The following is a 22,141-nucleotide window of genomic DNA, read 5'->3' on the forward strand; positions in this document are numbered from 1 at the left end:
GATTAGAGAGCTCCTCTAGGGAGGCTATTTGGGTGGAATTGAGGAATGGGAAAGGTGTAGTAACACTGATAGGAGTGTATTATAGGCCACCTAATGGGGAGCGTGAGTTGGAAGAGCAAATGTGTAAGGAGATAGCAGATATTTGTAGTAAACACAAGGTGGTGATTGTGGGAGATTTTAATTTTCCACACATAGATTGGGAAGCTCATTCTGTAAAAGGGCTGGATGGTTTAGAGTATGTGAAATGTGTGCAGGATAGTTTTTTGCAACAATACATAGAAGTACCGACTAGAGATGGGGCAGTGTTGGATCTCCTGTTAGGGAATGCGATAGGTCAGCTGACAGATGTATGTGTTGGGGAGCAGTTCGGGTCCAGTGATCACAATAGCACTAGCTTCAATATAATTATGGAGAAGGACAGGACTGGACCTAGAGTTGAGATTTTTGATTGGAGAAAGGCTAACTTTGAGGAGATGCGCAGGGATTTAGAGAGAATGGATTGGGTCAAGTTGTTTTATGGGAAGGATGTAATAGAGAAATGGAGGTCATTTAAGGGTGAAATTATGAGGGTACAGAATCTTTATGTTCCTGTTAGGTTGAAAGGAAAGGTTAAAGGTTTGAAAGCGTCATGGTTTTCAAGGGATACTAGAAACTTGGTTCGGAAAAAGAGGGATGTCTACAATAGATATAGGCAGCATGGAGTAAAGGAATTGCTCGAGGAATATAAAGAATGTAAAAGGAATCATAAGAAAGAGATTAGAAAAGCTAAAAGAAGTTACGAGTTTGGTCTGGCAAATAAGGTGGAAGTAAATCCAAAAGGTTTCTACAGTTATATTAAAAGCAAGAGGATAGTGAGGGATAAAATTGGTCCCTTAGAGAATCAGGGTGGTCAGCTATGTGTGGAGCCGAGGGAGATGGGAGAGATTTTGAATGATTTCTTCTCTTCGGTATTCACTAAGGAGAAGGATATTGAATGGTGTAAGGTGTGGGAAACAAGTAAGGAAGTTATGGAACCTATGACAATTAAAGAGGTGGAAGTACTGGCGCTTTTAAGAGATTTAAAAGTGGATAAATCTCCGGGTCCTGACAGGATATTCCCCAGGACCTTGAGGGAAGTTTGTGTAGAGATTGCAGGAGCTCTGATGGAGATCTTTCAGATGTCATTGGAAACGGGGATTGTGCCGGAGGATTGGCGTATTGCTCATGTGGTTCCATTGTTTAAAAAGGGTTCTAGAAGTAAGCCTGGCAATTATAGACCTGTCAGTTTGACATCAGTGGTGGGTAAATTAATGGAAAGTATTCTTAGAGATAGTATTTATAATTATCTGGATAGACAGGATCTGATTAGGAGTAGCCAGCATGGATTTGTGCGTGGAAGGTCATGTTCGACAAACCTTATTGAATTTTTTGAAGAAGTTACGAGGAATGTTGACGAAGGTAAGGCAGTGGATGTAGTCTATATGGACTTCAGCAAGGCCTTTGACAGAGTTCCACATGGAAGGTTAGTTAAGAAGGTTCAGTCGTTAGGTATTAATGCTGGAGTAATAAAATGGATTCAACAGTGGCTAGATGGGAGATGCCAGAGAGTAGTGGTGAATAATTGTTTATCGGGATGGAGGCCGGTGACAGCGGGGTGCCTCAGGGATCTGTTTTGGGCCCAATGTTGTTTGTAATATACATAAATGATCTGGATGATGGGGTGGTAAATTGGATTAGTAAGTATGCCGATGATACTAAGGTAGGAGGTGTTGTGGATAATGAGGTGGGTTTTCAAAGCTTGCAGGGAGATTTATGCCGGGTAGAAGAATGGGCTGAACTTTGGCAGATGGAGTTTAATGCTGAGAAGTGTGAGGTTCTACATTTTGGCAGGAATAATCCAAATAGAACATACAGGGTAAATGGTAGGGCATTGAGGAATGCAGTGGAACAGAGAGATCTAGGAATAACAGTGCATAGTTCCCTGAAGGTGGAGTCTCATGTAGATAGGGTGGTGAAGAAGGCTTTTGGAACACTGGCCTTTATAAATCAGAGCATTGAGTACAGAAGTTGGGATGTGATGTTAAAATTGTACAAGGCATTGGTAAGGCCAAATTTGGAATATTGTGTACAGTTCTGGTCACCGAATTATAGGAAAGATATCAATAAATTAGAGAGAGTGCAGAGACGATTTACTAGGATGTTACCTGGGTTTCAGCACTTAAGTTACAGAGAAAGGTTGAACAAGTTAGGTCTCTATTCATTGGAGCGTAGAAGGTTGAGGGGGGATTTGATCGAGGTATTTAAAATGTTGAGAGGGATAGATAGAGTTGACGTGAATAGGCTGTTTCCATTGAGAGTAGGGGAGATTCAAACGAGAGGACATGATTTGAGAGTTAGGGGGCAAAAGTTTAAGGGAAACACGAGAGGGTATTTCTTTACTCAGAGAGTGATAGCTGTGTGGAATGAGCTTCCTGTAGAAGTAGTAGAGGCCAGTTCAGTTTTGCCATTTAAGGTAAAATTGGATAGGTATATGGACAGGAAAGGAGTGGAGGGTTATGGGCTGTGTGCGGGTACGTGGGACTAGGTGAGATTAAGAGTTCGGCACGGACTAGGAGGGCCGGAATGGCCTGTTTCCGTGCTGTGATTGTTATATGGTTATATAGTATGGGGCTGTTTCAAAAGTACTTTCACTTGTATTGGTAATGGTGTGCAGACTTAGTAGATGCAGCATATTTAAAATGAGCAGTCACTTTGGGAGAATGTAGACATAAAGCATAGTAACAGGCCTTTCTGGCCAATAACCTGCACTGCCCAATTACACTCATCACCCCTACAGAATGTGGAAGGAAACTGGAGTATTGGAGGAAACCCAGAAATGAGCCCAGCTCGGTGGCACTGTAGTAGTGTTATGCTAACCGCTGTGCTACTGTGTTGCCCCAGTAGGCTAATTTGTTAATGCAATATACACTCAGTGGCCACATTATGGGTACCTCCGTACCTCATAAAGTGGCCACTGAATGTATGTTCGTGGTCTGCTGCTGCTGCAGCCCATCCACTTCAAGGGTGAACGCGTTGTGTGTTCAGAGATCCTCCCATGCACACTTTTGAGAGTGTTGTTATTTGAAGTACTATCACCTTTTGTCACCTTGATCCAGCCTGGCTATTCTCCTGTGACCTCTCTTGATGAAAAGCTGTTTTCACCCACAGAACTTCTTTTGTTTCTTGTGTCATTCTCTGTAAACTCTAGAGCAGTGCTTCCCATTTGGCGAGGGTTAACAGTAGGGGTCCGCGGCTTTAAAAAAGGTTGGGAACTCCTACTCTAGAGACTGCGTGAAAATCCCAGGCGATCAGCAGTTTCCGAGATACTCAAACCCACCCCATCTGGCACCAACTATCACTCCACAATCAAAGTTACTTAGATCACATTTCTTCCCTATTCTGATGTTTGGTCTGAACAACAACCTTTCACCCTTAACCTGTCACCTCTAGTTCCAGTCTCACCCAACTTCTGTGGAGAAAGCTTCCTTAAATTTACTTTATCAATACCACTCATGATTTTTATACCTCTATCAAATCTCCCTGACTTCGCCTATACTCCAGGAAATAAAGTCCTAACCTATTCAACCTTTCCCAGTAACTCAGGTCCTGAAGTCCCAGCATCATCCTTGTAATTTTTTTTTGCACTCTTTCAATCTTATTGATATCTTTCCTGAAGGTAGGTGACCAGAACTGCACACACTACCCCAAGCTGGACAACTTCTGACCCATCTTCAGAATTACAGTTTCCAGTTTGGGAGTAGTGGCTGAGACTGAACTAAAGTCTCAATCTGTTTAAATGTCCACAAGTAAAGTAAACCAATGTCTTTGAAAGGAAAATCCGTCAAAAAGTAGTGACTCGGCCCAGTAAGTCACGGGTAAAGCCCTTCCAACCACTGAGTACATCCCTATGAGATGCTGTTTTAGGAAACCAGTATCCATCATCAAAGATTCTCACGATCCAGGTATTCTTGCTTTTGCCATCCAGTAGAAGGCACAAACGCCTCAGGATTTGCACCACCAGCTTCAAGAACAGTTTCTATCCCTCAACCATCAGGCTCTTGAACAAAAGGGGATAACTATCCCCACTTGCCCCATCATTAAAATGTTCCCACAAACAATCATCTCACTTTCAAGGACTATTTATCTCATTATCTCATGTTCTTATTACTTATTGCTATTTATCTATATTTGCATTTATACACTTTGTCTTTTGCACTCTCATTGATCTTTCATTGATTCTGTTATAATTACTATTCCATACATTTGCTGAATATGCTCACAAGAAAATCTCAGGGTTGTATATGCTAACATGTATGCACTTTGAAAATAAAATTTACTTTGAACTGTTGAATTTTGAAACCTGACTGTTTCAATATTGCACTGTGCTGAACATTCAGGAGCCATTTTGGTTTTTTTTCTAATTACATCACTATGTTTTACCTTCTATCTCTTTACCTCAATCTAAAGATTTGCTCAAGTAGACAACATGTTAACCAAAATGTCATTCCCTCATTTGAGAAAAGTAAGTCTGTGGTTATTAAGTGTGTGAAAGAACAAGCCAAAGCACAAGTGGAATATTGGCTGTGTTTGTATATGGTTACTTGGACAATGCTGCACATTGGAAGATTACAGAATTTTGATTGCCAGTAATTGTGAAAATTGACGAATGAAGGAACACGATTGCATTTGACTTTTCACTCTGCTCTATTTTTAGTTTCCCTGCAGACTATTAACCTGAGGAAAGCCTTCAAAAGCTCCACAAATCAGGACCAGCAATTGTTTTGTCGAACCTCTCTGCCAATTCCTATCAATGACACATATAACACATGTGACAAGCCACCACCTCTTCATATTCTGACTCCATACAGGTATGCAAAACTGACCAGAAGATTACATTCGAATTTTAGTAAATGTCATTTTTTTTTTGGGAAGTAAAATCATAATGAATTTCTTTGTCATGAAATTCATTCTTTAACATAACGAGGAGAGAGAAATATTTCTCTCTGTTTACCATTACTTGATCTCAGACTTGTAATACGCAGGATTAGTTTGATAAAAGTTAAAATATGATAAAAGGATTTCTGGGACCCCTTCTCCATCCCTTCACCTTTCCCACCCACCTGGCTTCACCTATCACCTTCCATCTATCATCCTCCCCCTCCCACCTCACCTTTTATTCTGACATCTTCCCCCTTCCTTCTCAGCCTTGAAGAGTCTCAGCTCAAGATGTTGACTGTCCATTTATTTCCATAGATGCTGCCTTACCTGCTGAGTTCCTCCAGCATTTTGTGTGTGTTGAAAAGGATTTCTAACCACCTGCATTGTGCCATCAAGTACATTTCTCAGAATTCAACTGAAAACTGCATCCTCAATTACTTTGTAACACACAAAACACTGGAGGAAATCAGCAGGTCAAGCAACATCTAAGTGTTTACGCTTGGGTCGAGGCCCTTCATCAGATCCTGAGGATAGATGCTGCATGACCTGCTGAGTTCCTCTAGCATTTTGTGTGTTTTACTCCAGATTTCCAGCAGCTGTAGAGTCTCTTGTGTTTACTCAATTCCTTTGTTTGGGCAGCAGTGATTTCCTGGCTATTGACTGAAGTTGTCTGCTTTGAGAACTTCCATGTGTTTGCAGACCACTTTCAAGCTTTTCACCTTTATTGTGATCGCCTTGTCCACTAGTGTATTCTGCCAATTCTCTCTCCAGGTGTGATGGATTGCAACATTATTAAATTGGTAATTAAATCAAAGTTCTGTGTCACAAACATTTTCACCAGAGAGTCTGCAAGTGCTGGAAATCCAAAGCAATACACACAAAATGCTGGAGGAATTCAGCAGGTCAGGCAGCATCTATGGATATGAATAGTTTCAGGCTGAGATCCTCCTTCAGGACTGAGAGGGAAGGGGGGAAATTCCTGAATGAAAAGATGAGGGGAAGGGGAATGGGGCTAACTGGAATGTGATAGGTGAAGCCAGTTGGCCAGGAAAGATAAAGGGCTGGAGAAGAAAGAATCTGGTAGGAGAGAGTGAACCATAGGAGGAGGGGACCCAGGGGAAGTAATAGGTGAGAAGAAGTGAAGGGTCAGAGTGGGTAATAGAGGAAAGTGGGGGGGGGGGGGAGCTTGTTTACTGGAATGCATGCACTCATTTACGTTTATGCCTCCTGTTACCTTACAACCACTTCTATATTAGCCCGTCTAGGACGGCCAGTCGAAGTGCACAGGTGTTTCAGGAGAAGGGTGCATTTGATCTTGACTTTGACTCTCCTCCTTCTGACTTTGGATTGTCCTGCTATATTTTTTATTCGCTGAGAACAAAGACATAATGTAGATGCTATAGTTAAAATGATTCATTCAGCTCTTGAATGACAAATTCAATCAAACTACACTTTCATCGTCTCACTAAGTTTCACCTTCCTTTATCAGATTCCAGAAAATGCACCTCTTTGTAGTCTCTACTTATCACCTTCCAGCCTCTGACTGTCCTATCCCCCACTTGGCTCTGTCTGCTTATCGCCCCCCCCCCCCCCCAACCTGGCTCTGTTCATCATCTGCCAGCTGCTGTCGCCTCATCCCCTTCCTGTAGTCATCACTGACAATAAAATTGAAATTAAAGTAACTGAACCTACAACACGTGCACACTTACGACTCAACCACACTTTATTTTAGTTGTGCACAAGGAGAACAGCATGGCCTCTGTCGCCCCACTGCTCTGAAGCCAGGGCAGAAAAATGCTATTCTTACACAAAATTGGCTTATCAGTTATGGATATTGACCATTTGGTAAACTGTATGTCTTTGAATTCCTTACTTGCAAGGTCAATCGCCATTCACCATCATCATCATCATCATTATGTGCCTTGTTATATGATGTTGGGTGATCATCGTCCCATGCTGAGGATTGTTCTTGGCAATTTTTTCCTACATAAATGGTTTGCCATTGCTGCCTTCTGGGCAGTGTCTTTACAAGACTGGTGACCCCAGCCATTATCAATACTCTTCAGAGATTGTCTGCCTGGTGTCAGTGGTCGCATAACCAGGACTTGTGATATGCACCACAGGGTGGAGACGTGTCTCTAACAAAGGAAGTGTAAGGCACTCCTTCCCTCCGCTAGCCTGCAGGTCACCCCCCCTCCCCCTGATCAGGGTCACAGGAAGCCATGGGAGCAGGCAGTGGATAGTGTGGAAACCACTGGTGCCATTCACAATACAGGTATTAAAAGTCAATAGAAAGCTATTTCACACCTTGTTATGCAAGCCCTATTGCAGGCAAATTCCTGACACTTTACCCAAAAATAAGGCAATAATACTGTGGTTATTAGTTATTATTTATTTATTGAGATAAGGCATGAAATAGGCCCATCGGGACTTTGAGCCACGCCACCCAGCAATGCCCCAATTTAGCCTAAATACGGGGCAGTTTACAATGGCCAATTAACCTCCCAACCGGTACATTTTTGGACTGTGGAAGAAAACCAGAGCACTCAGAGGAAATCCCAGTGGTCTCAGGGAGAACATGCAAACTCCTTGTAGGCAACGGTGGGAAATCAACCTGGGTCGCTGGTACTGTAAAGTGTTGTGCCAACCGTTATGCTGTCGTTTCTCTCCAGTATGCACAAGCTAACTTATAATTTGTATGGCAGTCAGAATCAGAGTTTGCATATTGAATCGTGTAGCTTGAGTTGAGGCATTTGATGTTGCGTTGTTCATCGAACTTGGCAATTATCTTGCAGGTGTGTCATTACCTGTCGAGGTGACACCCTCTGTGCACAGTTGTTGGTGGTTCTATCTGGGAGTGCTCGCGTTTATTTGCCCCCTCGGGTGGAAACATTGACTGCTCATTTCAGCGGATGCTGCCCGACCTGCTGAGTTCATCCAGCTTCTTTAGCTAGAGTGGTGGATCTGTGGAATTCTTTGCCACAGGCAGCTGTGGAGGCCGAGTCATTGCTCATATTTAAGGAAGAGGTTGATAGATTCTTGATTAGTTAGGGCATGAAGGGTTACGGGAAGTAGGTAGGAGATTGGGGCTGAGAGGGAAAATGAATCAGTCATGATGAAATGGTAGAATAGACTTGATGGGCCAAGTGGCCTAAGTCTGCGCTATATCTTATGGTCTTTTGACTCCAAGGCCAGTTTCTTTCAGGAAATTGAACTGTTTAAGATGAGAACCTCATTATCTGATTTCCATATCAATGACATCATGTTGCTGAGCTTGACAAGTTATCTTTAGTACTGGCCGGTTTCAGTTCAACATTTTAAGAACAGGTTTTGTCACTCCCATCAGATTTCCAAATGGACAATGAACCTATGAGCATTAACCTCGTTATTTTTGTTCGTTATGTGCTATTCGAATATCGTGGTCTTTCCTTGACCATGACTGTTCTTGGCACATTTTTCTGCAGAAGTGGTTTGCCATTGCCACCTTCTGAACAGTGTCTTTACAAGACGGGTGACCCCAGCCATTATCAATACTCTTCAGAGATTGTCTGCCTGCTGTCAGTGGTCACATAACCAGGACTTGTGATCTGCACCGGCTACTCATACGACCATCCACCACCTGCTCCCCTGGGTTTACATGACCCTGATCGGTGGGGGAGGCGGAGCACTAAGAGGGTGCTAATCTTGCCCAACGGTGACCTGCAGGCTCGTGGAGGGAACGAGTGCCTCGTTCCTTTGGTAGAGATACATCACCACCCGAATCTACACATTAAAGTATAAATCGCAAAAATATTATTAGGCAATTATTTTTCATTCGTGGACTCTACGGAATTCATTTTCTCAACAGCTTTAATTCCAATGTGTCGTAGTTGCATAACTTTGCTGCGTTTCCTGTCAGGAATGAGAGCAAAGGAAGAAGCCTCGGAGGGACAAGCAGGGCCTTGGTGAAAGATCCACTTGATATCAGGAGGAAGGAGCACCAAACACCTCCTTTGGTGGAGATGTATTTCCATCCTATCACTCACTTTTTGCACTAATTTTTATTAAGCTATATTTATTTTTTATTGTGACTTACAGTATTTTTATGTATTGCACTGTACTGCTACAACAAAACAACAGATTTCATGATGTAGTAGTGATATTAAACCTGATTTCTGATTCAGTTCTGTTAAAATCCTTGTAGCCTTTCAGACTCTAATGATGGTAATTTCTTTTTTGTTACAGAGAGGATGGGAAAGACAGCCTTAAGTTTTACACTGATCCTTCTTACTTCTTTGACCTCTGGAAAGAAAAAATGTTGCAGGACACAAAGGATATCATGAAAGAGAAAAGGAAACACCGGGTACTGTGTTATTGTTTAGCCTTAAGAGTGAATGTGCCCTTTGTGCATAGTATCTGAATTCTTTGTAGTTATGAAATGCTCTATCAACATTCTCGCTTAGTTGTTTAGTTGTCCCTGGTATTTAAAATGGAGAGCAGCTTGTCAGTATTGAGCTCTGGTCTGTTTATACCACTGAGACAGGTGGAAGTTTCTTTTAAATGAGCCCTCAGTCTCATCATACTATACACCTTTGTTATATAATGTTCTAAAGCTCCTGCTGGTCCAGTGGCTCTTCCAATCTATAACCGAGTGGCTTTAGATCAACTAGCTCTGAATTTCAAAGTTCAAAATACATTTATTTTCAGTATGTATACTATACAAGGAGATGGTGGTGGACTTTAGGAGATCTAGGCCTCATATGGAGCCAGTGATCATTAATGGAGAATGTGTGGAGCAGGTTAAGACCTACAAGTATCTGGGAGTACAGTTAGACGAGAAGCTAGACTGGACTGCCAACACAGATGCCTTGTGCAGGAAGGCACAGAGTCGACTGTACTTCCTTAGAAGGTTGGCGTCATTCAATGTCTGTAGTGAGATGCTGAAGATGTTCTATAGGTCAGTTGTGGAGAGCGCCCTCTTCTTTGTGGTGGCGTGTTGGGGAGGAAGCATTAAGAAGAGGGACGCCTCACGTCTTAATAAGCTGGTAAGGAAGGCGGGCTCTGTCGTGGGCAAAGTACTGGAGAGTTTAACATCGGTAGCTGAGCGAAGGGCGCTGAGTAGGCTACGGTCAATTATGGAAAACTCTGAACATCCTCTACAAAGCACCATCCAGAGACAGAGAAGCAGTTTCAGCGACAGGTTACTATCGATGCAATGCTCCTCAGACAGGATGAAGAGGTCAATACTCCCCAATGCCATTAGGCTTTACAATTCTACCGCCAGGACTTAAGAACTTTTTAAAAGCTATTATTAATGCTTTTTGAGATAGTGATTTAGATGCATATCAGATTTTTTACTGAGTTAAGTATTGTATGTAATTAGTTTTGCTACAACAAGTGTATGGGACATTGGAAAAAAAGTTGAATTTCCCCATGGGGATGAATAAAGTATCTATCTATCTATCTATCTATCTATATACAACCTTGATTCGCCGCCTTACGGGCAGCCACAAAACAAAGAAACCCACCCAATAGAACCCATTAAAATTGAAGAAGACCCTGAAACACCCAGTGTGCAGAGAGGAAAAGAAAATCGCACAAACAAAATAAGTAATCAAATAACATTCAGAACTGAAGTTCACAACAGTGAGTCACAGCCACAAAGCCTGTCGCCACTGCAGCTGATTTAGGAGCCCGTTAGTTGCAGGCCACAGCTTTGGTTCAGTGCAGAGACAAATAAACCTTGCAGAGTAGCGAGCTGAAATGGCCTACCCCTTGCCTCTGGCCTTAACACCCTGACCTTTTCAATCTGTTCTAGTGTCTAAATCATCCAGACCTCGGGTCATTCTTCACCCTCAGACCAGGGACCTGTGGCTTCAACTTCCTCACAGACAGGACCCAGGCTGTAAAAATAGGGGACAAGCTGTCCTCTACAATCACTCTGAGCACCGGTGCCCCACAAGGTTGTGTACTCAGCCCCCTGCTGTACTCACTGTACACGCATGATTGTGTAGCCAAGTTTCTATCAAACTCAATATATAAGTTTGCTGATGACACCACAATTGTAGGCCGCATCTTGGGTAATGATGAGTCTGAGTACAGAGAGGAAATTAAGAACCTGGTGGCATGGTGTGAAGGCAATAACCTATCCCTCAATGTCAGCAAGACGAAGGAATTGGTTGTTGACTTCAGAAGGAATAGTGGACCGCATGACCCCATCTACATTGGTGGTGCGCAAGTGGAACAGGTCAAAAGCTTTAAATTCCTCAGGGTGAATATCACAAATGACTTACTTGGTCTAACCAAGCAGAGTCCACTGCCAAGAAGGCCCACCAGCACCTTTACTTCCTGAGAAAGCTGAAGAAATTTGACCTGTCCCCTAAAATCCTCACTAATTTTTATAGATGCACCATAGAAAGCATTCTTCTAGGGTGCATCACAACCCGGTATGGAAGTTGTCCTGTCCAAGACCGGAAGAAGGTGCAGAAGATCGTAAACATAGCCCAGCACATCACACAAACCAATCTTCCATCCCTGGACTCACTTTACACCGCACGCTGTCAGAGCAGTGCTGTCAGGATAATCAAGGATAAGTCCCACCCAGCCAACACACTTTCTGTCCCTCTTCCCTCTGGGAGAAGGTTCAGGAGCTTGAAGATTCGTACGGCCAGATTTGGAAACAGCTTCTTTCCAACTGTGATAAGACTGCTGAACCGATCCTGACCCAGATCTGGGCCGTACCTTCCAAATATCTGGACCTGACTTGCACTACCTTACTTTCCCTTTTCTGTTTTCTAATTATAATGTATAATTTAAATCTTTATTATATTTACTTTGATTTATACTTCAGGGAGTGCGAAGCTGTGATGATTGTACGCTCTAGTATCAATTGTTTGGTGACAGTAAAGTAAATATGCTCTCGGGCCCGAGGCCCGCCATCTTGTCTCTCTCCTCACTCTCAGGCTCGGGCCTTGGCTCTGCCTCCCCGCATTGCTGCTGCATCGAGTTGTCTCCACATCTGCTCCAATGTACACTGGCTCATTCCCCTCTCTCCAGCCCAAACCCTGCCGCCTGATTTGGCTCATACACACCACACTGCAACCATCCTGCACCTTCAAGACTTCAGTTCACACTGTAAAAATGCCAGGTCGTACAGGAAGTTCAAAAGCTCAACCCCGACAGGGAAGCTACAGACTGTTGATTGTAGAGATCGTTTCCCAGATTAATTAAGTATATAGTTGTTTTCTGTGTTTTGTTTGCTGCCAGCAAGTAGTCACTGGAGCTTCACCAGTGCTGTCTTAACCAGAAACATACCAACAGAGCAATAGCTAATAGATCATCACACTGCAGGGGATTATATTCTAAACCCCTATTATATAAAATCTGGTTTTCAATTTTATTCCATTAATCTTGTTCCAAAGCAATTAAATGATGAAAAATAATTGAATGCAAATGAGATGTCATTCATTACTCACCTGTGATCACATTTTTTTTTTAAAGTGTATGCTTCATTGTACGATGAATTTGCTTTGTCCTGGGTTGTTTATAGATCAGTGTTCCGGAGCATTATAACTGAATCTGTGTTCAATGCTGTTTGACATCTAGAAAGAGAAAAGGGATGTTTCAAATAGAGGAAATCTGAACCCACGGAAAATTAGAACGAGGAAAGAGGAATGGGAGCGATTGAAAATGGGCAAGGAATTTGTGGAAGCGAAATCGGTTACTGAGGATGCCATGTAAGTTTTGCTGTTATTTGAAACCTGATATTGTGCAGTGGTAATCCATTTATGACAAAACAGTACTGATTGAGTGTTGACAAGCTCTTCTATTGCCCACTCTAGCCTTTTACCTGCCTATCACCTCTCCCTAGTTCTCCTCCCCTTCCCTTTCTCCCATGGTCTGTTCTCCTCTCCTATCAGATTCCTCCTTCTGTCCTGTACCTTATTCACTTATCAGCTCCCAATTTTTCTCCCACCCCCCCCACCCTTCCCCTTCTAGCTTGTCCTCCTTCCCCTCACGCCACCTTATTTTGGCATCTTTCCCCTTCCTTTCCAGCTTGTTTTTGCTGAATACAAACTGGGAGTGATTTTCTTCAACCCCATCCCTTCAGGATTGAAGTTACTCTCAGATTTTTAGTAGAAATGTTGACTTTTTTTTCCCCTTCATAAATGCTGCCTGACCTGCTGAGTTCCTCCAGAGTTTTGTGTGTGTTACTAACACACTGATACCTTTGTCCACTCAACTTTGCTTCCAGCACGGATAACACTAAAACAGTCTTACTAATTGTCGCCTATCTGAGGGGCATTGAACCAAACTGCTGATGCTGCCTCAGACAACTGCAGTGTAGAAACCCGATAACGTATTTCAAAGAACTTGCAATCAAAGATATTTTTGAGGCAGGTCCACGTCATAAGCATTTTCCCTCAATTTGAATGGTTAATGTTGTGAGACAGTACAATATAACGCAAATTCATTTTAAACATGAGATTCTGCAGATACTAGAAATCCAGAGCAGTGCACACAATGCTGGAGGAACTCAGCAAGTCAGGCAGCATCTATAGAAATGAATAAACAGTCGATGTTTCGGGCTGAGACCTTTCTTCAGGGCAGGACAGGAAAGGAAGGGGAAGGTGCCAGAATAAGAAGGTGGAGGGAGGGGAAGGAGGCTAGCTGGAAGGTGATAGGTGAGGCCAGGTGGGTGGGGTTAGGAGAATGAGGTAAGAAGGTGGGAGGAGATAGGTGGAAAGGTAAACTGGAGCTGAAGGATTCTGATAGGAAAAGAGAGTAGACTGTAGGAGAAGAGAGAAGGAACAGGGGACTCAGGTGAGACAATTGGCAGGTAAGCGGGGGGTGGGGGCAGCATGGGGAATTGAAGGAAGAGGGCAGGTGAAAAAAATCACTGCGAGTTGGAAAAATCAATGTTCATGCCATCAGGTTGGAGGCTACCTCAAAAGAATTTACTCCTTCAATCTGTCTAGCGGAAAAAATCAATCCAAAATCAAAACAAAGCAATTGCCGCCAGCCTGTAACCCCCCTGGATTTGTTACACTTGCGTGACAAGCCCCCCGCTCCAATGATTGTTCCAGAGAGTTGAATTCCCTATTCCTTTTATTAGCAAACGTACAATTAAACATTATTGAATATTTTCTCAGCAGTCAGCAAAGATGTAGCCTCAGCAGTCCCAAGCTACAAACTGTCACAAATATGTAGCTTATTCCCTTCACTTTCACTATGCCCCCACTTGTGACTGGTGAGCATAGTATACATAGCAAATGTGCAACGTGGCTCCTGTACAGAGAGTGACCTCCTCATGGCAGAAGAGATGCAAATTAATTTGTTGCGTTCATGCTAACACATAACTGTGTATGAAGAAATTGATTACGTAACAATGAATAACATATGAATACAAGATTTGATTACCTATTCCCCATTACGCCATTTAAGGCAGCAGTGAAGGTCCTCCATCTCTGGTGGTGTTCAGGGCTTCCTTCATCGTGTCAGTAGCTTCCTCTCAGTTTTCACTACTGTCAGGCAAGTTCCGCGTGGAGACTTAGGAATACTGTTGCACTCAGATGTAGAAGGATTCTTCATTGCTGTTTCCACAACAATTTCATTTTACCAGTTAGGCTTATTGGCCCTGAGTTGACGTCCCGCCCCCCCCCCCCCCCAACTTGGAGGACCAGTGGACCACTCTTAGTCAGTCTTCTCCCCTTTGAGCTGTTTGGCATGGGTGACCCTACCGAGAGCCAAAGCATAAAGCCCTGACTCCAGCCAATGTTGCTCTCCGGGTCATTGAGGCACACAAGCCTCCAAACCCTACAACAAGGTTGTGGTCCTCTTGGAGGAATGTCTGATTGCAGAACATGATAAAATGCAGCTGCAACATTCGGGGAGCAGACTTTTACATTTGTATATTTATGGTTATTTGAACTGCCTTTCAGCTCGAACGCCAATGAAATCTGTTCTAATGGAAGTATAGGTTCAAATGCCAATGAGGAGCTTGCTTACAGAACACATGGAGCTTATCGTGATTCAGTCAATTCACCTTCTCCTCCAATGTCACCAGGGGCTGACTTACCTCCACCACCGCCTGATTTTGGGTAAGATCAATTAACAGGTATACGATTGTGTAGAGTACACGTTTTGGCATCCGTTAATGAATAGTTTTAAAGTAAAATTTGCTCATTTATTCAGAGTAAGTTTAGATTTATTTGTCCCATATACATCGAAACAGAAGTATGCCATTGTGTCAGAAAACATTTAATAGGTTAGGACTTTATTCCTTGAAACGTAGAAGATTGAGAGGAGATTTGATAGAGGTGTACAAAATTATGAGGGGTATCGATTGGGTAAACGTAAGCAGGCTTTTTCCACAGGTTGAGTGAGACTGCAACCAAAGGTCATGGGTTAAGGGTTAAAGGTGAAAAGTTTAAGGGGAATGTGAGGAGAAAGTTCTTCACTCAGAGGGCCGTGAGGATGTGGAACAAGCTGTCAACGCAAGCTTGATTGCAACATTTAAGAGAAATTTGGATAGGTACATGGATGGTAGGGGTATGGAGGGCTGTGGCCCCAGTACAGGTCGATGGGAGTAGGTAGTCTAAATGATTCGGCACAGACCAGATAAGCCAAATGACCTATTACTGTGCTGTACTTCTCTTTGAGTGTATGGCCAAACCAGAGAACATGCTGGGGACATCCCACAAGTGTCGCCCGGCACCATCATGGCATGCTCACAACTTTCTAGTTTTAACTTGTACATCTTTGGAGTGTGGGAGGAAACCCACACGGTCAGAGCTAGAACATACAAAGTCCTTAAGGCAGCAGGAATTTAACCCCAATAGCATAATGCTTAACTCCGCCACGAACAGCTGCGAAAGGAGGGTTGGGCATGGGGCTAGCAACTCTATCCCATAAAAACCCAGAGCTACAGAAATGCCTACAGAATTTCCAGAGACCTCATCCCTGGGAGGGGTAGGATCTTCAAAGATGGGCTGCATCTGGGGACAACTTGAAAGCCTGTCTCAGGACAGAGGGCTCTAGCAAGCTGCTGTCGGCTGCCTATACCCCAGTAAGAGTGATGGACTTGAGAGGTAGCACCAGCAACCGTACCACCTTTATAATTATTCTAGTAAGTTTGAACAGTGTCCTGTTGCATTGGTCTTCAATGATTTTATTGTTTTTCTTGTATTTACTGTGAATTCTGCAAGAAAATGAATCTTGTATATGGTAAGATGTATTTGAACATTGATACTGCAGCTTACTAGGGAGGCCCTCAGTTGCTCGGGGTCAACCATGGATGTTGCCTGCTAGCTGTCTGTTATACGCATGCCCAGGCACTGCGATATGGCGAGCAAGCTGTTGCCCTTGCAACAGTCTCCCACTCTCCACGAGGCTGATGAATCCAAAGGAATGGCAGAAGCTGATAGTTTGGCACCAGTAGTGTTGTGAGAGCTGCCAGTCAGCATTGAACTCAACATAGGACTGCCTTGGGGATTCCATCACTGGTTATGTCCAGGGGGTTTACCTCTGAAGCCTTCCCTGTGAGTGGATATAGCTACAAGGCAGCAGAAATTCAAGATCAGAGTTATCCTTACTAAATGAGCTGCCAACCATGGTTGGTGAGCCCCATCTACCCGAAGTAACTAGTTTTAAGGTGACAGTAACCTGCCCCTTCCCCTTTCTCCTATCAATAGAAATGGTTCAGCTGGGCTTAGCTAAACCACAGGTGAAGGTCAGGAATTGGACTTGGTTGTCAGAGGCTCTTTGAGATGCACACCATTTGGAGCGTTTAATAGGTAGTGGGAACTTATCTCCAAAACCTCCCCTGGCTATAACAACCTTAAGGAACCTTATTGGAAAGGGCCTTCAGATATGTGTTAAGCCACAGCTGTGTTTCAGTGTCAACACATTTATATTTAATAGGGGTTTGTTCTACGACTAATCTTCTCTTCTATGTTTATCTCTATTTCATCTCAGCTGGTGTGCATAATAAAGTTTGTTTACTGTTGTCACAGCATATATAGTGTATAAATGCCATGAAAGTTTATCAATTTGAAATTACAGAGTAATTTTCTGGTTGAGTCAATGGTGAGGAAGGCAAATACGATGTTAGCATTCGTTTCAGTAGAATGTAGAAGTAAGGAGGCTTTACAAGGCGCTGGTGCGGGCTCACTTGGAGTATTGTGAGAAGTTTTGGGCACCTTACCTAAGGATAGATGTGCTGACCTTCGAGAGAGTTCAGAGGAGAATGATTCCAGCAACAAAAGGGTTACCATATGAGGCCCGATTGATGGCTCTGGGCCTGTACTCGCTGGAATTCAGAAGAACGAGGGGGAATCTCATTGAAACATATTGAATGTTGAAAGGCCTCGATAGAGTGATTATGGAGAGGGTGTTTGCTATGGTGGGGAAGTCCCAGACCAGGGGGTGCAGCCTTAGAATAGGGTATAGCCATAGACCCTAGGTTGTGAACCACTTGAATAGACGGACTTCAATTTAGATTTCTTTAGTCAGGCGGTAGTGAATCTGTGTAATTGGTTGCCTCAGATGGAAGCAAAGTCATGAGGTATATTTAAGGCAGAGGTTGATAGATTCTTGTTTAGTCAGTGCATGAAAGGGTATAGGGAAAAGGTAGGAAATTGAGCTGAAAGGGAAATGGATCGGCCACAGAGGATCCATCAGAAATGGCAGAGCAAACTCAGTGAGCCAAATTACATAGTTCTTGCTGTTCATGCCGGGTGGGAGGGGGCCTCAACAACACCCATGGTTTTTCTGTATATGGAGAAGACAGATCTGAGTTGTGTTCTACTAGATATTTTGATTATAGAATAAACCTTTGAACCTTTGTAATTTATAGCAATTTGTCTTTGTACTGTACTGCTGCCGCAAAACAACAAAGTGTACGTCGATGATAAAGGTCATTCTGACCACCAGGACCAAACAAACTTGAAGATGCTTGTAAATCTTTGCCTCATTATTACTTCAGTGTCTAGAAGATTTATTGATAGTTTTACATGTTAGTAACAGTTCTGAGAATGGAGTGTTGCGAGGTTGTTCTAGTGAGTGTTCAGATTGTAGATCTCGTATGACTTTTTTTCTTTTCTATTTGTAGTTACACCATGGACAAACAGGACACTTCAGCCTTTAAAAGGACCAGTGTTGTCAGCCCAACTATCCCTCCTCCAGCACCTCCCTCCAGCCCGCCGATGGGAGGTGAACTTTCACCACCTCCACCACCAGCTCCAACTCAACTACCCCCGCCACCCCCATTTGAGGGGCCTCCTGTCTCTCCCCCACCGCCGCCTCCCTCAGTTTCCCCGATGCAGTTTAACCAGCATTTCTCCAACACTGATGTCCCCTCGGTCCCTCCTCCTCCCCCTCCTCCCGCTGATCAGTTCCCTGCTGCCCCTGCCCAATTCCCACCACAGGGAGGAGGTGGAGCTGCCCCTCCACCTCCCCCTCCTCCTCCGCCGCCCCCTGGCCCACCACCCCCCGGGCCTACGATGTCATTTGGGGGTGGCACGGTGCCACCCCCTCCACCGCAGTCCAATGACGCAAAGCCAAAAGGAGCTCAGCCGCCTGTGAGTGATGCCCGGACTGACCTGCTCTCAGCGATTCGACAAGGTAAAACTGGGTGTGAAGAAATTTTCTTCTATTATTTGTCCCATGAGCATCGAAAGTTACAATGAACTGCAGAGTAACACACATGGTGCTGGAAGAACTCAGCAGATCAGGCAGCATCTATGGAGAGCGAGCCCCCTAATGTAATAACTGAACAAAGTCAGCTGAGACGCTGAAGCTAATGGATGTAGAAGTGTTTATTCTTGCAAAAACAAGCAGCAGGCATCATATTGAGACACTCTTGGAAGAAGCGGTCTGCTCTACACAATATTTAAGGACATTTTTATATGCTAAATATCAAAGGTGACAGCAGGACATTGCTACAGTTACAATGTATCTACAGTGCTTCCTTTGAATTACATATAGTTTTCAAACACCACCTTCTTCACACCCACACTCCAGACACCCAAAATGAATGTTAATCCCCACTGACTCTGGGCTGTATTCATGCATATGCAGGCATCTCAAGTCTAATTGTTCTGGACTGCATTTTAAATTCAATCAATCTAAAGACTGACTGCTGGTGAAATTAATATTTGGTATACACCCTAACTCCAGAATACACCCTAACAGAGAGGAATAAAAAAAATCAACTTTTCGGGCCATAGCCCCTTATCAGAATTCTTTTACCCTGAACTTCCAGCATCTGCAGAATCTGCTGCATCAGTGAAATGCATTGTTTGTCTCAATAACCGATACAGTTGAGGATATGCTAGGAACAGCCTGCAACTATCACCACATGTCCGGCACAGATGTAGCATGCCCACAACTTTACAAACATGCCACTCTGCTTTCATTGGGTTATACTGAAGGTTAGAGTGAAATACAGTCTGCTGGAGGAACTTGGTGGGTTGGGCTGGATCTGGGGAATTTCCTTGAAACTTATCGAAAACTGGAAAGCCTTGAATGTGTGGATGTAGAGAGGATGGTCCCTATAGTCGCTATAGTATGCAGGGGTTCCCAACCTGGGCTCCACGGGCCCCTTGCTTAAATGGTATTGGTCCATGGCATAAAAAAAGTTGGGAACCTTTAGTATAGTGGGAGAGTCTAGGATCAGAGGGTGTTGAATTTGTGGAGTTCTTTGTCACAGATGACTGTCGAGGCCATGTCATTGGGTATATTTAAAGCAGTGGTTGATCAGTTCTTGATCAGTAACGGCATCAGAGGTTATTGGGAGAAGGCAGGATAGTTAATGAATCAGTCATGATAGAATGGCAGAGCAGTCTTGATGGCCTGACTCTGCTTGTATGTCTTATGGTTTTATAGATGTAACTGATATCGACATAGAACATAGAAGTGTACAGCACAGGAATGGGGCATTTGGCCCACAATGTTGTGTGAAATCTACTAAAAAGAAAATCAAAAAACCCCCAACTAATCCCTCCTTCTTACACCATGTCCCTATCCCTCCATCTTCCTCATGTTCATGTGCCTATTGAAATATCTCTTAAAAGCCTCTGCCACTACCCACACAGCACATTCCAGGTATCCACTACTCTGAGTTTAAAATAAAACTTGCCCCTCACATCCCCTTTGACCCTATCCCCTCTCACCTTCAGTGCATGACCACTGGTATTATGAGATTGAATGTGTTCAAGGGATAAACCTGATTGGAGCAGCAAAACTAATCCAAATTTGAGTCAGAACGATTGCTGCTAGCCTGTAACTGCCACTGGGTTGTTATCGTTGCATGACACTCCTTCAGCTCCTTCATCCAAAGAAATGAGTGTTTCAAAGTGTCAAATTCCTTATTTTGACCCTTTATTAGCAAACACAATCTTGAAGCAATGAAATTAAGTGTATCCAAATGTAAACTAAGCGTTATTCAGCGATATTAGGTGGTCAGCAAATATATGACCTCCGCCAGTCCCGAGCTACAAACTGCCACGAAATAAGCAAGAATACGAAACTTATTCCCTTCGCTTTTGCCATGCCTCCACTCACGTGACTAGTTACCATAACAAAGAATACATGGCTCCACACTGACGTCTCACTCCTATTATGTATTCAATAGGCTTCCAGCTTCGTAAAGTTGAAGAGCAGAGAGAACAGGAGGAAAAGCGGGGACCGTGTTGGGAATGACGTGGCCACAATCCTGTCACGGCGTATCGCAGTCGAGTACAGCGATTCCGAAGAATCAGAATTCGATGACGAGGAGTGGTCTGACTGAGCTGAGCAACACCAACACACCAGTCACCAGCAGCCAAAATTCTTGTTTTAAAAAGCCAAACCATTCCCAACAACGCCTCTCCACGTAGGCGTAGTACTCTAACATATTATTTGCACAGGCTGCGAATGTGTTGGGGAAAATGTCAGACAAGGAAAACACTTGGTATTATAATCAGGCGGGTATCAAATGAAGTGCCATGTATATGATTCAGCAGGAAGATAGATAAATGTGTTACAGATCACTGGATTATTAAAATGGAAGCAGTTTGCTGCCTTGTTTTAGATTTGTGGTGCACACGATTATCCAGTAATTGGAATAATGTATTTATCAGCCAATATTTTTATTAATGGTATACTGCTTTTTAATCAAATACAGTAGCTAGAATGAGATTCTGTAATCTGCACACAGTAAATATGATGTATATGCGGTTATAATGAATCCATATTCACACATTTGCCAGTGCTGAAAGGTTTATATATATTTTTAAGACATTGCTGTAGACTTAATAAATCTTTGAGTAATCAAACCAATTTGCCTGTTGTGTAATTAGCAGCATCACCAAAGTGCATTATAGGGGGGGGGGGGGGGGGAAATTTACATGGAAACTGTCTTTGTAGAAATCTCTTGACTTTTAACCATTTTAATTTTTGAATTTGGCATACTGGTACCAAAACAGGATATCAGTTGCTTGTATTAATCGCCTGGTAAGGAACCTGGCCAACCAAAAAATGACTCTAAATGTTATGAGAGTGCTGCAATTAAATCTTTGCTTTGTTTACATCAGTTGATGGGTGTTTCTAAATCTTGCTTATGCAATCAATTAATAATCATTTGTGAAGAGAGGCAGCTTCACTGGCAAACTATGCAAATTTAGCACTAGTTAGACTAACTGGTTTAATTATGTTTAACACAATCAATAGGGTTCAAATTGCCTTGATCTAAATTTATCAGATTATTTTCATTCTGCTTTGGGGTAAAATTTTGTAATAACGTGTTCGTAATCACATAGCTGGGTTACTATTTTATAATTTCCTCCCCTCTTTGATGTTTCTAAAAGTGGGGAATTGCATTTGATTTCCTGGATTATTCCAAGTAAATGTGCAGCCAGAAATGTATTTAATTAAACTTTATGTAACTAAAGTTTGCTATGGATCTCAAAGCCTTGAAATAAATGATTTACCAACGATGTAATATTTAATTGATTTGATTTTTGTTTTCCAACACACTTTTAAAGTGGCCACTTTAAAAGGTACACCTGTGCACCTCGTTAATGCAGATCAGCCTATCATGTTCAGACCAGACATCAGAATGGGGGAAGAAATGTGATCTAAGTGACTTTGACCTTGGAATGATTGTTGGTGCCTGACTGGGTGGTTTGACTTTCTCAGAAACTGCTGATCTGGGATTTTCACGATT

The 22,141-nt window shown here is 43.0% G+C and overlaps 1 protein-coding gene across 2 annotated transcripts in view; it reads left to right on the forward strand.

The window, feature by feature from the left end:
- Positions 1–21,911, forward strand: part of wasf2 (WASP family member 2) — a 75,069-nt gene extending 53,158 nt beyond the window's left edge. For both annotated transcript variants that reach the window (XM_073028330.1, XM_073028331.1), the window contains 6 exons: positions 4,733–4,886; positions 9,181–9,298; positions 12,541–12,671; positions 14,877–15,035; positions 18,047–18,558; positions 20,570–21,911. In XM_073028330.1, the coding sequence (XP_072884431.1) occupies positions 4,733–4,886; positions 9,181–9,298; positions 12,541–12,671; positions 14,877–15,035; positions 18,047–18,558; positions 20,570–20,637 (1,142 nt within the window). In that variant the 3' untranslated portion in view covers positions 20,638–21,911. The remainder of the gene's footprint in view (positions 1–4,732; positions 4,887–9,180; positions 9,299–12,540; positions 12,672–14,876; positions 15,036–18,046; positions 18,559–20,569) is intronic.
- The last annotated feature ends 230 nt before the right edge of the window (positions 21,912–22,141 follow it).

The sequence above is a fragment of the Hemitrygon akajei genome, chromosome 24 (assembly GCF_048418815.1).
Source record: "Hemitrygon akajei chromosome 24, sHemAka1.3, whole genome shotgun sequence".
In the NCBI taxonomy this organism is placed as follows: domain Eukaryota; kingdom Metazoa; phylum Chordata; class Chondrichthyes; order Myliobatiformes; family Dasyatidae; genus Hemitrygon; species Hemitrygon akajei.